This window comes from Pyrus communis, chromosome 6, assembly GCF_041283825.1.
Source record: "Pyrus communis isolate YQ-2024b chromosome 6, ASM4128382v1, whole genome shotgun sequence".
NCBI lineage: Eukaryota > Viridiplantae > Streptophyta > Magnoliopsida > Rosales > Rosaceae > Pyrus > Pyrus communis.
In genome coordinates this window covers 3,636,029-3,651,321 of record NC_142570.1, presented here as the reverse complement: position 1 = coordinate 3,651,321, position 15,293 = coordinate 3,636,029, and the positions used below count along the sequence as shown (strand labels likewise).

At 41.9% G+C, this 15,293-nt stretch overlaps 2 protein-coding genes and 1 pseudogene across 3 annotated transcripts; 2 read left to right on the top strand and 1 right to left on the bottom strand.

Moving 5' to 3' along the window:
- The first annotated feature begins 1,685 nt into the window (after positions 1 to 1,685).
- Positions 1,686 to 5,022, top strand: LOC137710507 (TORTIFOLIA1-like protein 3). The gene is made up of 4 exons (XM_068449548.2): positions 1,686 to 2,896; positions 3,009 to 3,117; positions 3,244 to 3,833; positions 4,068 to 5,022. Exons 1-4 carry the CDS (start codon positions 2,114 to 2,116, stop codon positions 4,467 to 4,469), a joined length of 1,884 nt encoding a protein of 627 aa, XP_068305649.2. The 5' UTR covers positions 1,686 to 2,113; the 3' UTR covers positions 4,470 to 5,022.
- Positions 5,023 to 7,370: 2,348 nt separating this feature from the next.
- Positions 7,371 to 10,495, bottom strand: LOC137711665 (uncharacterized). The gene is made up of 4 exons (XM_068450921.2): positions 10,341 to 10,495; positions 10,047 to 10,223; positions 8,479 to 9,702; positions 7,371 to 7,639 (listed from the first exon to the last, which is right to left on the bottom strand). The coding sequence occupies exons 1-4, from the start codon at positions 10,386 to 10,388 to the stop codon at positions 7,604 to 7,606; spliced, it is 1,485 nt and encodes a 494-aa protein (XP_068307022.2). The 5' UTR covers positions 10,389 to 10,495; the 3' UTR covers positions 7,371 to 7,603.
- A 748-nt stretch (positions 10,496 to 11,243) lies between these two features.
- On the top strand, positions 11,244 to 15,293 carry LOC137709682 (pentatricopeptide repeat-containing protein At1g74850, chloroplastic-like; annotated as a pseudogene). The gene is made up of 4 exons (XR_015963352.1): positions 11,244 to 13,252; positions 13,803 to 14,117; positions 14,198 to 14,305; positions 14,559 to 15,293. The product of XR_015963352.1 is annotated as a pentatricopeptide repeat-containing protein At1g74850, chloroplastic-like (transcript).

Genomic DNA, 15,293 nt, shown 5'->3' with positions numbered 1-15,293 from the left:
AGGCAATTCTTCTACATGTATAAAGGCTGGATTAAAGTTTATTGAAAGTTGAAATTCAAATGCCACGTGTTTTTAAAAAAATTTTAGCAATAATATTTTTTAATTTTAAAACTACTTAAAATGTTTCCGGCAAGAAATACGTAATTTTTACAAGTTCATCAATTTTATTCTTTCTTGTCCACAATCATTGCCGTTCATCCAGGCGAAGTAATAAGTTCTTTTGCTTCAGAACCATTTAGCTTTCCAATGAGGGGTTAACTGGTTAATTAGGTAGGTAGGTAAGGAGAGGTTGAAAGGTTGAGACCCATATTTTACTGTACGGTTCGAAAGCACGCATTTCTTGGCCAGTTGGCCCACAATTATTAACAAATTGCATTCCTGATTTGATTTTGTTGGTCCACTAATTGTTGTCAAGCACCATAAATATAACAACCAGTATTACGATTAATGGTATTCTTATTTACTTATAAATAAAATATGTCATGGTCATCTTACATGAATGATGAAGACGGATAATATTGTGACGAGTTTGACACCTATTAACAACTAGTTCATTGTGTGACGTAACCTAATCCAACTTCTTTTAAAGTAGAATATCGTTGTACATAAAAATACCAAAAATATGGATATTATAGCTGTAATGCCTTTGTGAGTTTCCCGTCCCCTGAAATGGTGGATTGATGTGACGAAACCACTACCTCTATTTAAAAATAAGAAATCAATACGTTCTTATTATCTAATTCATATGGTCTGAATTTTATAATTTTGTATGTATTCTCGTGCTAATATGCTATCATATTGAATCTTTAATTAGTTCAACATCTCTCTTATTTGTTAGGTGCAACAAATAAAGGATTAATCCAAAATTTTGATTAATTAAATAATTAGTTCTTAAGCATGATCAAGTAAACCAAACCCTCCGTTAACCACTATGCACTCCGTTATGATTTAGTTGAATCCGATGCACTACCGGAAAATTCGCTTCAAGTAGTTATCATTTTTTAACAGTAAAATTTGTCGGCAGTGCACAGTAACTTTGGCATAATTAACCCCGGCAAATATCACGTGACCACCTTAATGCTAGGTCCAAAATTAACCCGCCATCTACACCCGGTGTTATAATTAGCCACGTGCTCTCTTGTCTCCAAATTTACCTCTCCCCGTCTCCCGGACCACCGTGGTCCTTCCACCTGAAATCCCTCCCATTCTTAAAAGTTCCCCAATTGGACCAACCAGAATCTAACACCGATGTCGGGCTCACGTGTACTCATCCTCATACAATCGTGAATTTCGGGCTACAACCTCGTGACATGTTTACCCGTTTTGAATGGTATTTTATTAACTGAGACGCTTGTTTTCTAATATTCGATCTTCGATTTAAATGCCAGATTGACCAAGAGATATAGTCGATTGCATTTTCATTCTTTGTCTTTTACGTTCATGACTTCTCCGAAAAATAGAATGTCGGATAAATAAATAAATGAGGCTCACAGTACAATTCCTAATCTAAATCTCAATCTCTGAATCAGGTACTAGATTGATTTGGAGATATAGTCGATTGCATTCTCGTTTTTTGTCCTCTATAATTATGACTTCTCCGAAAAACAAAATGCTGGATAAATAAAAAAAATAAAACCCTCACAATACAATATGTAATCTAATACCCGATCGCAAAATTAAATATTAGATTGATTCAGAAATATAGTCAAGTGCATTCCTATATTCTTGACTTCTCGATTCGATTCCCATGTTCCAAGTAAACATAATCAAGGGTGATTTGGTAATCCAGCAAGGTTTAATGACTAAACATCCTTGAGTGAAGTGAAAAACTGGTAATTAACGAATAACGACTGCCTCCCTAACCGAAACGACACCGTAGCGATTACCCGCGTCAAAAGTTCCGTACACCGACTCCTCTTCTCTTTCGGTTTAAAAGCACAGAGCCTCGAACCACCTTTCTCTCTAAACACACACCGACCGAACCACCTTTCTCTCTAAACACACACCGACCGAACCACCGTCAGCTCCTCCGGCAATGCTGCTGGAGATTCGGGAAGTTCCGCCGCCGGACTCGTAAACTCGACCCGACTCCACCAAAACCGCTCCATCTACAATGCCTCCCGCCCAGAACCTCAAGCACCGGGTCTTCACCTGCCTGAATAAGCTCTCCGACCGTGACACTCATTCCCTCGCAGCTTCCGAGCTCAAATCCATCGCCCGGACCCTCGAACCGACATCCGTACCCGTTTTTCTTTCTTGCATCCAGTCCACCGACGCCTCCGACAAGTCTCCGGTACGCCGACAATGCGTCCACCTCATCACCGTCCTCTCTGAAACTCACGGCGACTCGCTGTCCCCGTACCTCTCCAAAATGCTCACCAGCATCACCAAGCGGCTCCGCGACCCGGACTCGGCCGTCCGATCCGCCTGCCAAAATGCCGTCGCTTCCCTCTCCTGCCACGTCACCAAGCCCTCTTCTTTCGGCTCGTTTCTGAAGCCGCTAACCGACGCGCTTTTCACGGAGCAGGACCCGAACTCGCAGATCGGGTCGGCCCTCTGCCTGGCTTCGGGCATCGACGCCGCGCCCGACCCGGAACCCACGAAGCTGGCGAGGCTGCTACCGAGGCTCGAGAAGCTGATAAAGTGCGACGGATATAAGGCGAAGCCGGCGGTGCTGACGTTGATCGGGTCGGTGATCGCGTCGGGCGGGGCGTCGGGTCAAGGAGCTTTGAGGAGCTTGGTTCCTTGCCTCGTCGGGTTCCTGAGCAGCGAGGACTGGGCCGCGAGGAAGGCCGCGGCGGAAGCGCTTGCCAAGCTGGCGGTTGTGGAGAGAGACACGTTGTCGGAGTTCAAGGCTGGGTCCTTGAGAACGTTTGAGAATCGGAAGTTTGATAGGGTAAATTTTAATTCTTTTGTTTTAATTGATAAATTTATTTAATTATCGAGTTTTTAGCGTAATTAAATATGTTTAATTGTTAATGTGGGTGATTTTTAATTATGTGTGATAGGTGAAGAGTGTTAGGGAGGTTATGAATCAGATGATGGAGGCTTGGAAGAAGATTCCGGATCTCTCCGACGAGGCTTCCCCACCGCCGCGATCAAATGCTTCCTCCAAAGGTATTACTAGATTTGAATCATTGATTAATTGGTCTTAGTTTTATGGAAATTCATTGGATTAGTAGGTTTTCTAGTCTTTGAAGTGATTTTATTTGATGTTCTTCTGTTTTTCGATATTGGTTTCAGGTTCTTTGATGGATCCAGAGAATGCAAGTGATGGTGATGGACGCCATCCGGTTAGGTCTAGAAGCAGCGATGCTCCTGGTTCCAGAGCTACTCAATTGAAGAAGAAAGCTACCTCGGCAAGCAGATCAACTCAGCCTGAGAGTTCTTATGCTACCACTGCTACGAAGACAAGTACTTTGAAGAGTAAGGACAAGAAGGTGAATCCAAGGACGTTAGGGAAACCAGACCGTAAGAAGCCTTCAGATTGGGAAGCTGAGATTAGTGCGCTTGGCGCTCCCTCATCGGCTGGGGCCTTTGATGACGGTTTTAAGGAGATGGATGAGAATATCCCAGAAAGAAGGATCAATGGGAACACAAAACGTACCTTGTTCCATAGGAGTTCTGATAACAAAGTGCACAAATTTGGTGGGTCAAGGTCAGCATCTCGTGTGGCTCCGTATCATGAGGAGAGGACAGAATCTACCGTTGTTGTCAGTAATGTTACCGTGGATAATCATAAGAACCACAGAGAATGCGAGGATTTATCCCGGATCCGCAATCAACTTCTTCAGATTGAAAAGCAGCAGTCCAGTTTACTTGATCTCGTGCAGGTTTGTTTCCGCTGCTTGAAAATCGAGTTTACTCGATAGTAATTTGTTTTATTTTCCTGGATAATTGCAGCTCGAAATATGCCTATATTATGATTTACTCCGTTGTAAAGAAGAAGTATAATCAACTCTTGAATCGAAACTAATGTATTACGCTAGTACTCATCCGTGAATTTGTAGTGCATTTTGATGTAGGGCTGCTGCTAATCATTTTCTTCGTTTCACTTCCTACATTAGAAATTCATGGGCAACTCGCAAGCTGGAATGCGTTCGTTGGAGACTCGTGTACAACGGCTAGAGCTAGCACTGGATGGGATCTCATATGATTTGGCTTTGTCAAGTGGAAGGATGACCAAAGTCAAGTCACGCCGCAGCTCGTGTTGCCTGCTACCTGGTGCTGATTTTTGGAGTTCCAAGTTCTGGAGGAAAACAGAAGGCAGGTACTCAACGCGAGGGCTTCCTAATTCCAGGGGCATTGCACCGGCGGTAGCCATGCGCTACAGAGCAGATGACAGTGGCAATGCTGAAGCATTGGAGAACCTTAGGTTTCAGCTCCAGGATAGGAGTGGGTTCATTGTAAACCCTTTGGCAGAGATTCGGAGTGATTCAAGGCGTATATCAGATGCCACACGTCACTAGCGAGTTGGATTCAGAGGTACCTTACAAGATTTTCATCGCATTTCTGATGTCATTTTCATAGTGTTTGGATCGTTGGCCTGGTTGCTATCACTAGATGCCGATATGATCAAAGCAATCCGAAGGTTTGTGCTATGTTATTGCCTTCTCGGTTAGCAGCCTCCGCCAAATCACCGGCGATAGTATTCTTTCATGCGGTGAAACGAAGATACGAAAAAGAATATTTTGTGTTCTCTTCATTCCCTGCACCTCTCTTTGTTCTTTGTAGTAAGAGTTCAAGGGAGTGTGATATATCATCAAACGCCATTTTTCTTGGTGGTTGGTGCAGAGAATGTGTTGTGTACAGAGGGGTCGTAGAGTAAGAGAGCCGAGAACACGGTCCGGTATACCGGGTGTTTTGACACTTGGTGTACCGGACTCTGTTTCCAGTACATTGAAAAATCTCTTGTAGTGCAGGGCCTTCATTCCTTTTAAGTTGTAGCCTTCTTACTGATCATTACTTGCTCTGAAAGAGTTTAAGATGCGATGATGAAGATGAATTCTATACTTTTTGAAATGGCTGTTTGTTTCGGGGTGCGACCCGACCCGACCCATTCAGTTTGATCTACGAATAAAGCAACGCAATAATTAAGCATGTTTAAAAGTATTTGCAACATCATGTTATGCCTTTAAAAGGGCAGGTACATGAAAAAATTTTAGAATGTGTCGGCCCATAGCATGGACCGGGTTCAATGGTTACTGATGGTTATGGAATCTTGATCCATGCTATGAACCGGTCAATTTTAGACAAACTTAGGCATGTGAAATGGGGAATTTTGGAAAAATAAAATTACAGCCACCTTTTATAATTATACAAAAAATATTGATATAAAAGTATTAATATACCCTTCAAACGAGGTTTTCCCCAAAATGAGGACCAAGTGTCTTTTGTGGCAATTACGCAGGGAAGAGAAAGACAGATGGAATTTGGCGATGCAAGAATTGTAGAAAAGTGAAGCTTGACAGTGCCTACCGTGACACTCTTAGTTTTTTCACGGTTAAGAGCAAATGAGAAAGTTTTTTAGTTATTAAGAGTATTTAGTACTTTCATCTCGATTTTTTATTATAGTTATTATAAACTTAAAAGGGTTATAATTCGTTATGAGGTCAAAATTTTGATAATTTTTCCAAATTTTCCTAGAAAATGCTGTGGCTATGTTACCGAAGGAACTCAATGATTTCACAATTCAGGATAATAATTTATTAAATCTAAAAAAAAACAGATACATATTAAGGGGCTTGCTCAGCAGCTGCAGAGAAAAATAAAATCTCAGTTAGGGAGCTACTAAAAGGAACAGTTCAACAAGAAGCGCATAAAAACATCATAAGCCGACACTATTATCTGCTAGAAACACCAAAACATCGATTTTCTTAAGACTCCTTTGGAAGTCATTTTAAAATGGTTGAAACACTTTTGGAACCAATCTTTCGTAACAATGCAAGTGAATTCTAGAGAAATACTTTATTGCTTCTTGTAGAAAGCACTTTAAGTGCTTTTGGAACCCAAAAACATTTAGTTTCAGTCATTTTAAAAACAGTTCTAAACAAGCCCTTATATTGTCAACAATATTGTTTTCACAGTTTTGATGAGAAGAGAACACTTCAATGGATTTGAAGAGCATATTAAACACTTGGACACAACTCCGAAAATCTATTCTATGAAAATTGGGGCGTTATCGCATGTTTCAATCGAAAGGATGTACAAATCTAATAGGGTTGTGGTTTTCTTGGCTTCTTATATTGCAGAAGCAGTTGTCCATTTTGTTAATGGAATGAGATAACAGTCACACCAATTGCAGTTCAACCAATACAAAATTCACCGCATAAACTAGTATTGACTTAGAGTTCGTTTGGAAGTGCTTTTGAAATAGCTGAAAGCGCTTTTGGTGAAAATGTTTTTGGAACCAATTCTCAACAAAAATGCAAGAGAATCTTGGAAAAACACTTAAAGTGTCTCATGCAAGAAGCACCAGTTATGTGTTCTGGAAAGCGCTTTCAGTCACTTTAAAAGCACTTCCAAACCAACCCTTCTCTAATTTACACCGTCTTTCACATTGGATTGCCACTATTCTAAACAAAGGAAGGCGGAGAACTATTGTTTACTGGTACGCCGGGGTGAATGGGTTCAAAAGCTTTTTACTATCGAAAATGGCTACAAAATTTAAACAGAAAGGGACGATCTTTCATGCTTCGTACAAGATCACATAGCTAACAAATCACAGGAACTGAGAACCTAAAGCAAAACCTAGTTGGAGAGAGAGAGAGAGGTGTCAAGAGTTACCGATTGAGCTTTGTGCCAGGCGAGGCCTTTGTAGACATTGGCGGAGAAAGTGGCGGCGAGGTATAAGGTGGTAACGCCGAGCCCCGCCGTGAACGCCTTGAATGCCCAATCCCCTGCCTTGCTTACTATCCCCATCTCTCTCCCTCCGCTAGTTTTTGGTATCGTCTGTGCGTGAGTGCGAGGCGCGCAAGCTCCTCGTCCTACTAGTTAAGGGTTTGTTTGGAATTGGCTTTGGAACGACTAAAAATGTTTTATGATAATAAAAAAATGCTTTTGACTACGTTTAATTGAAAAAATATAAATCTTTATGCATTGTGAAAGTGATTTTAGGAGAAGCACCTTATGATCTTTCTTTGGAAAATCCGAGCTTTTTCTAAAAACACTTCTAGCTGAAACGCTTATAAACAGAAGTGCTTCCAACATAAAAAGCCTCAAAGGCTTTGTAAAAGCAGTATAGTCTGTTGACAACCGTTTGGTGTATAGGTGAATTATGTATGTCCTAAGCTGCTCGGGTTAGTAAGCCACCGTTTCATTGTGGATGCATAGCAAATGAGTAATTTCCAAAATCTAATTACCAAAACGAGTAAGAGAGGAGGTAAATCCCAATTATATATAAAAAAAACCAATGATTTTACCTTCAATTATATATATATATGGGGTAAATGTTACTACTAACTCAGGAATCTACACTTGGTCCTCGACAGTGGATCTTTCTATCCTTTCTTCTAAGTCTTTGTTGCAGAGGAAGATGATCTGGTTTTGTTTCTAACTCGACGTCAAAATCCTCGCCGTTGGTATGCAAAGTCCATCGATATCTCTATTGCCACCACTTCTTCTCCGACAAAGATATAAGCTGTGCAACAGAAAATGCAGGAGGCATCAGTAAGTAAAATTCTTCCCATGTTCTCATCCAATTTCAATACTAAGTAAATTATTCAAAGCTACAAGATCCTTAGACCGTTTACGCCGTCTACTAAACAAAGAAAACCTCAGGCTGAGCATTTATCAACTTTGAGAAGATTAGGGATAAACCGAAAACACGGTGAAAGTCATGTAGGCAACCTAACAAGGTGAAATAAAGGGTGGACGACTAGATAAGGACAATGCCATTGGAGATCCAAAAAAAAGTCGGAGGCAAATCTCTTCGAGGCATCTGAAACGTCAGTGAAACAAACAAACAAGACGGACAAGTGTGATGCACTAGAAGATGATCTTCGAGCATCGGAAAAACATGACAAAGAAAACTTATAGGAGATTCGACATGGTAATTGATCATTAATGAAAAGATATTAATCTCTTGGTGAATATTTTGAATCTTTTTAACACATATAGGTTGATCTCTAAAACAAGGTGCATATACGAGAGCACTTTTGGGGATGTGAACAAGTTGACCGACGATATTACACAACTACGGTCATTCGCATCTTATTCCAGGATGTTGATATGGCAACGCCACACATCATTCAACATCGAACCAGCTTGAGTTCGGCTCTAATTCACAATATTTTTCAGGGTAACACAGGCATACTTAATCTTTTCGGGAAGAACAGAAGACAAACTAGGCAAGCACTCAGATTGACCTTCTCAGTATTCAGCATCGACAATTGGATCTTGCATAACTTTACTAGCACACATGCATGAAAAAAAACACACATGACAAGAAGTAAACACTAATATTATGATTATCCCTACCTGACGAGCAACCTGTGCTAGTCGTCGACTGTCCCGAGATGATTTGAGGAACAAGCTTGACTTCTGTGGCTCTAGAGAACCATTTTGTTCCTCGATTGTCTTCCTTTCCAAAGTGTTATTGTCAAGAAGGGACTCGCTTTCAGGGTTGTTTAGCGTGCCCTTCTTGCGCTTTCTGCAGAATGTATATTTGAGAAACTTATTGTTTTCAGGTTGACTAGCAGTGCCATCATCTAAATTGGATACTTTCGTATTTGACTTATGTAACGGATAATCTTTCTCAACATCTCTTTTGCATGACAGAACCACCAGACTCTCGGCAGAGACACTTTCCTGCCCGGTCAATCTGGATTCTTCAACAAACATTGTTGCCTTCTGACCACTATCATTTTCAGTAACATTAGCACATTCGGACTGTGTACTCATTTCAGTTGTATCCAAGGGCAGTTTTGGGATCGAAATGGATGATGTGACTTTTTGAATTTCATCTTCAGACTTCTTTGAAGCATTATCTGTGAGAACACTGCTATTGAGTGAGGAAGCAGAAGTTCTAGAGCACGAGAAATCAGATACTTGGCGCATTTCCATCAACTGATGAGGATCAAGATACCTGCATGAGGGAGCTTTGCTTCTCCTAAATCTAGCTGCTCTCTTTCTCTTCTTCTGGAAGGACTTAAAGGCAAGTGCTTGAATATGGCTACCATCTGCCTGCCTCACTTTCAGTTTTGGGTTCACCTCTACCCGATTTGTATTATCACCATTCGGATTAGGGGTTTTATGCAGATGTTCATCATCTCCTCTGATGAATGTTCCATTCTTCCCATCATCAACAAGTCCGGAAAGAGAGAATTTTTCATCCAACAGGTTTCTTTCAAATGCACGAATTCTCTGAGTGCATCCATTTCTGTATAACTCAGGCTGTTTACCTCTCATTACTAGCGAGGCGAAATCAGGATTACAAGCACAGTAATTATCCTTAAGAGAATCATACGTCCCATTCGAAACTGAATTCAATTGAGATGTTATTGACCCTCGAGCAGCAGTATTACCCTCTAAATTTTGCTCATCTGACTGTCTTGGATTACTTCTCGCCTTCTCCAGTTGAGCCTGCACTTCACTCAACTCTTCCCTAAGCTCCTTCACTATATCCTCAGCTTCCTGCAGCTGGGCTTCGAGTTCGTCAATCTTTTCTTGTTGACTCAAAGACATCGTCTTTGCCTCGTCATCCTGAACACACGGCGAAATCAATCACCCCCTCGATTAATTTCATCAGTAAATTAACAACAAGCATGTCTTTTTCTCCAAGAAATCCCCTTTCAAATGAAAACAAAATATAACAAGAAATCTAATCCTTCATCAAACAACAACTGATCATATGTTGTTGAGAAAAAACACAACCTTAACCAAACAACAATTCACACTAACTCACTTCACAAAACACAACTTTGACCAATCCCAACTGCAAATCCACATTACTCGATCAACAGAAAATCAAGCACGGTCAAACCCGACATCCAAACAGACCAAAAATAAGCAATCCCATAGTCCCCATTTGAGACAAAACATGTTACCTTGGAATCCAACATTTGTTTGAGCCTGAGAAGCATCCGAAAGGCCTCGTCTTTCGCCGAAAAGAGCTCCCCCTGAAACCGCAGAGCTTTCCTCTCCGACACCACAATTCGCGACGCCGCCTCTTTCGCCGTGTCGAGGATTATCTCGGCGTACGCCTTCTTCAGCGCCGTCAATTTCTGATACAAAACCCAGAACCCAAGAGACATAAATCAAACGAAATCCGACACCAAACCAATCGCATACAAGATCATAGAACCAAAAAAAGAAAAGGTAGTTAGTTCCGAAATTACAACCTCGGACTCGCCCATTTCCGTCAATGCATACAATCCCGACGCCGCCATTGGCTTAAAACGAAGTCGTTTGTGAGTCCTGAGTAAAAAGAAGGAAGAAGAAGAAGAAGACGCGGACGTTTTTCTGTTTGCCCCCTCACTTCGCAGCAGCTGTCTGTTACGAACTGAATGTCTTTACCATATTACCGATTTGCCCTCGTTACCCTCCTTGAATTGCGGTGTTTGCCACGACCCCTGACCCGGCGCATACTCGGTGCGGTTTTTTTAGTCGCAATTTTCAGTTGCGACCCTTGTAGTTTGTGGGTCCCGCGCCATGGTTTCGGTCCCACTAGTGGTGACGTGGATGTCTAGTAGGCGTGAACATTGAGAGCGGACACGTGGCTGAATGACAGACATTTGGGTTTGGTGTAGAGAAATTTTTTATTGTGACGGGAATACGGATGGTACACGGATTTAGATCATTTCCGGATCCCTTCACTGGGGATCCGAAGATCAATGCATAGTAACCGTTTATCAAAGATCGTGCTGCCACAATTGAATGCTTTTTATATTTTTAAAAGTAAAGCAAATTTGTTTTGCTTGAAAAATATAATAAAAAAATTATGACCGCACAATTTTTGATAAAAATTACTATGCATTAATCTCTGAGATTCTCAGTGAAAAGATCCAAAGAGGATCTAAATCCGTGGTACGCCATATACTTTTATGTAAGTGATGAAAATTTTTATTTTTTAAGTTATTAACTTTTTAATACATATATTTCATCATTTGTATCATAACATGTTATATTGTTTAAAAATCTCTCTTCCGGGAGAGGGAGCATTTTGAAATGCATGGTGCGACAGAACTGGTTTAAATTTGATCCGACCCACTAACTCTTCCCGCTTTCTTCCCCCTATTATCCACAACCAGTTCCACGTGTCCTTCTTCAAGCTCAGTCCTTCCCACCCGGTCTCCTCTTCTGCTGTCTCCTGTAACTTTCTCGAGAAAATTCACAGAGAAAATCCGATCCGAAGCTCCGAAAGCTCATGCGAGCTTAATTACCGAAATGCCCTTCTCCCCCACGCTCTCCATTTCCAGCTCTTCGCCTATATCCACCTCAGTTTCCATAATTAACCCCAAGTCCCACCAGCTCACCGTCGTCACCAAGGCCCCGGACTCGTCCGTGCACCGGAGATTCTTATCCGTCCGCCATAACTTCCTCTCCGGCGACCGTCGTCTGGCGTTCTCTGCCGGGGCGAAGCCGAAGGATCTCATCCTCGGGAACCCGTCGGTGACGGTGGAGAAGGGGAAGTACAGCTACGACGTCGAAACCCTAATCAACAAGCTCAGCAGCCTACCTCCGCGCGGCAGCATCGCTCGGTGCCTCGACATTTTCAAGAACAAGCTGTCGCTGAACGATTTCGCTTTGGTGTTCAAGGAGTTCGCCGCGCGCGGCGATTGGCAGCGGTCGCTCCGCCTCTTCAAGTATATGCAGCGCCAGATATGGTGCAACCCGAACGAGCACATATACACGATAATGATCAGCTTGCTCGGCTGCGAGGGGCTGCTGGATAAGTGCGCCGAGGTGTTCGACGAAATGCCTAGCCAGGGCGTGGTCCGCAGCGTCTTCAGCTACACCGCCTTGATCAATGCCTACGGGCGTAACGGTCAGTACCAAACCTCCCTTGAATTTCTTGATAGAATGAAGAAAGATAAGGTTTCGCTGAGTATTTTGACTTATAATACTGTGCTCAATGCTTGTGCAAGAGGTGGGTTGGATTGGGAAGGGTTGTTAGGATTGTTTGCCGAAATGCGGCACGAAGGAATACAGCGGACCTTGTTACTTACAATACTTTGCTTAGTGCTTGTGCTGGTAGAGGGTTAGGTGATGAGGCGGAGATGGTGTTCAGGACTATGAATGAGGGTGGGATTGTTCCGGATATAACCACGTATCGTTACCTTGTTGAAACTTTTGGTAAATTGGACAAGCTCGAGAGAGTCTCGGAGCTTCTTAAAGAGATGGAAGCTGGAGGGAATTTGCCTGATATTACGTCGTATAATGTGTTACTAGAGGCATATGCACAATTGGGGTCGATTAGAGAGTCAATGGGTGAGTTTAGGCAGATGCAGGCAGCGGGGTGTATGCCAAATGCCGCCACTTATAGTATTTTGTTGAATCTGTACGGGAGTCATGGAAGGTATGATGATGTTCGGGAGCTTTTTCTTGAGATGAAAGTGAGCAATATAGTGCCAGATGCAGCTACGTATAACATTCTCATACAAGCGTTTGGGGCGGGTGGGTATTTTAAGGAGGTAGTGACTTTGTTTCATGATATGGTGGAGGAGAAAATCGAGCCCAATATGGAGACGTACGAAGGGTTGTTATATGCTTGTGGAAAGGGAGGACTCCATGAGGATTCCAAGAAAATTTTACTTCACATGCACGAAAATGGAATAGTGCCTAGTACCAAGGTCTATACAGGGGTTATTGAAGCATATGGGCAAGCGGCATTGTATGACGAAGCTCTTGTAGCCTTCAACATAATGAATGAAGTGGGAAGCAAACCATCAGTTGAAAGCTACAACTTGCTGTTACATGCATTTGCAAGAGGCGGATTATACAGGGAGACTGAAGCAGTCTTGTTGATAACGGGCGAGGCTGGTGTTGCCAGGAATGTCCATACAGTCAATGGCATGATAGAACCTTTTAGGCAAGGAGGTCAATTTGAAGAAGCTATCAAGGCATATGTTGAGATGGAAAAGACAAGATGCGAACCCGATGAGTGGACCCTTGAGGCAGTTTTAAGCGTTTACTGCGTTGCAGGTCTTGTTAATGAGTGTGAGGAGCATTTCCAAGAGATTAAAGCCTCAGGAATATTACCCAGTGTCATGTGCTATTGCATGATGCTTGCTGTTTATGCGAGGAGTGACAGGTCAGTATTCACGCAATAGTTTCACAATAATTTGCTTTTGTTTGTTAAATTAAACCATCCATTTTAAGCTAATGGATAAGATATGTATTTGCTAAAAGAAGTGGCAGTAAGGGATTTCGGATTAATGAATTTCAGTAACTAACCTACCAGTCTTAAGTTCTTAATCTATTTTAGGTTAGTATCGAAAAATCAGTCTTCCTAAGTTCTTAATTATTAAAGAATCCATGATATATTAGTAGCTTGCACTGCTTCAGACAATACATCCTTTACATTCTCTGTCCCAGAATCTTACAACTAAGAGGACTGGCAATAAATATGTGCAGTATGGCCTCTGCAACCTTAAAGCTCAACCTGTCATTCTCTATTCACTACATTGTTAATCTTATAGCCTTTAGCAACCGGTCACTGGAGATTTTCAAATCAATTCTACTTGGATTGCTTTTGAAGCTTGCATAAGTATCGTTGGTCCATGGGATTTTGAAACTTTTACAGAAACAAAGTTTATTTGTTTGTCTTGTGATGTCTTACCGTTTAGGCTCCTTGCTTTCAGGTGGGATGATGCCTATGAGTTGCTGAATGAGATGCTTACAAACAGGCAATCAAATATTCATCAAGTGATTGGGCAGATGATCAAGGGAGACTACGATGATGACTCTAACTGGCAGATGGTAGAATATGTTTTTGACAAATTAAAGTCTGAGGGATGCTGGTTGGGAATGAGGTTCTACAGCACTCTACTGGAAGCACTTTGGTGGCTGGGTCAGAAACAGAGAGCTGTGAGAGTTCTTAATGAAGCAACACTGCAGGGGCTTTTTCCTGAACTTTTTCGTAAAAATAAACTTGTGGCGTCTGTTGATGTGCACAGGTATTGGAGAATTTCTCTTTCTAGCCATGTTCTTTCTCTTACTTAGCTTTATTTCAGTCTTGACGTTGACCATTTTGCAGGATGTGGGAAGGTGGTGCGTATACAGCAATGTCAGTTTGGCTAAACAATATGTATGAGATGTTCCTCAATGGCGAGGATCTACCCCACCTTGCAACTGTCGTCGTAGTGTAAGCTGCTCTTTCCTTTGTGCAATTTCTTTTCTGATGTTCGTCTTCTAAAAGCCTACTTGATCAAAACTTGCTTAGGGATTATATGGTCTGGGTTGGGTGGATTTATATGGTCTAGGTAGGTGAGAATAAAAAAACGTGAAAGGCTATATTTAGGAATTACAAATCGAATTCAGGGTTTTTGTAACTTTGCCATTGGTAATGCGTACTTCACCTTGTCTGACTACAGGTGAAGTGTTTTTTATTTGATCAGACGAGGGAAGATGGAGAAAAGTTCCATATCACAAGAACTACCGATTGCAAAGGCTGCCTATACATTTCTGCAGGATAATATGCCAGCATCCTTTTCTTTCCCAAAATGGAACAATGGTCGAATACTCTGCCAGCGCCCTCAGCTCAAGCGGATTCTATCAAGCATTGAACCATCCACGGAGGGGTCCGAAAGGAATAATATAACCACGTTAAGTAACTCTCCGTTTCCTCCTCCAGGAACAAAGACATCCTCCAGTGCTGTCAATGGTGGACGGTATAATGATGCCAGTTCGGATGAAAGAACTAGGACAAGAACAGAGCTTTTGACAAGCCCGGTTTAAACACACACTCGATATACTCATCATCAGCTAACAGGTTTTGAATGTTTTACCAACTTTTTTCCCAAATCAGAACGACGGGAATGCTGCTTCACGATAAGTTCACCGTTTGATTTCTTAGAGTTTCAGTTTCAGTTTGACGGAGAATGATTTTCGGTCCTCACCGCGAAAAAGGTCAGTTAAACGTTGTTTACAGTTTTTGATACGAATTCAGTTTTGGTCCTTGGATTACCCGCGTAAGACCTCAAGCGGCGAGAATTGTGTTTTTGTAGGCGTAGGTTATTCTTTTTCATGTATAAACGTACACTAGAATTTTGCGTCGAGGAAATCTTTGGAGACAAGTTAAGAGACTGTTCTAGTTCACACTTCACAATATAAACGACCTTCAAAAGTTTAAG

Coding starts and splice junctions, on each gene's coding strand:
- LOC137711665 (XM_068450921.2), bottom strand. CDS start 10,388: ATGGCGGCGTCGGGATTGTATGCATTGACGGAAATGGGCGAGTCCGAG. Junction 10,224..10,340: donor CGGAAATGGGCGAGTCCGAG/GTTGTAATTTCG, acceptor GTTTTGTATCAG/AAATTGACGGCGCTGAAGAA. Junction 7,640..8,478: donor TAGCACAGGTTGCTCGTCAG/GTAGGGATAATC, acceptor TCTGTTGCACAG/CTTATATCTTTGTCGGAGAA.
- LOC137710507 (XM_068449548.2), top strand. CDS start 2,114: ATGCCTCCCGCCCAGAACCTCAAGCACCGGGTCTTCACCTGCCTGAAT. Junction 2,897..3,008: donor AGAATCGGAAGTTTGATAGG/GTAAATTTTAAT, acceptor TATGTGTGATAG/GTGAAGAGTGTTAGGGAGGT. Junction 3,834..4,067: donor GTTTACTTGATCTCGTGCAG/GTTTGTTTCCGC, acceptor TTCCTACATTAG/AAATTCATGGGCAACTCGCA.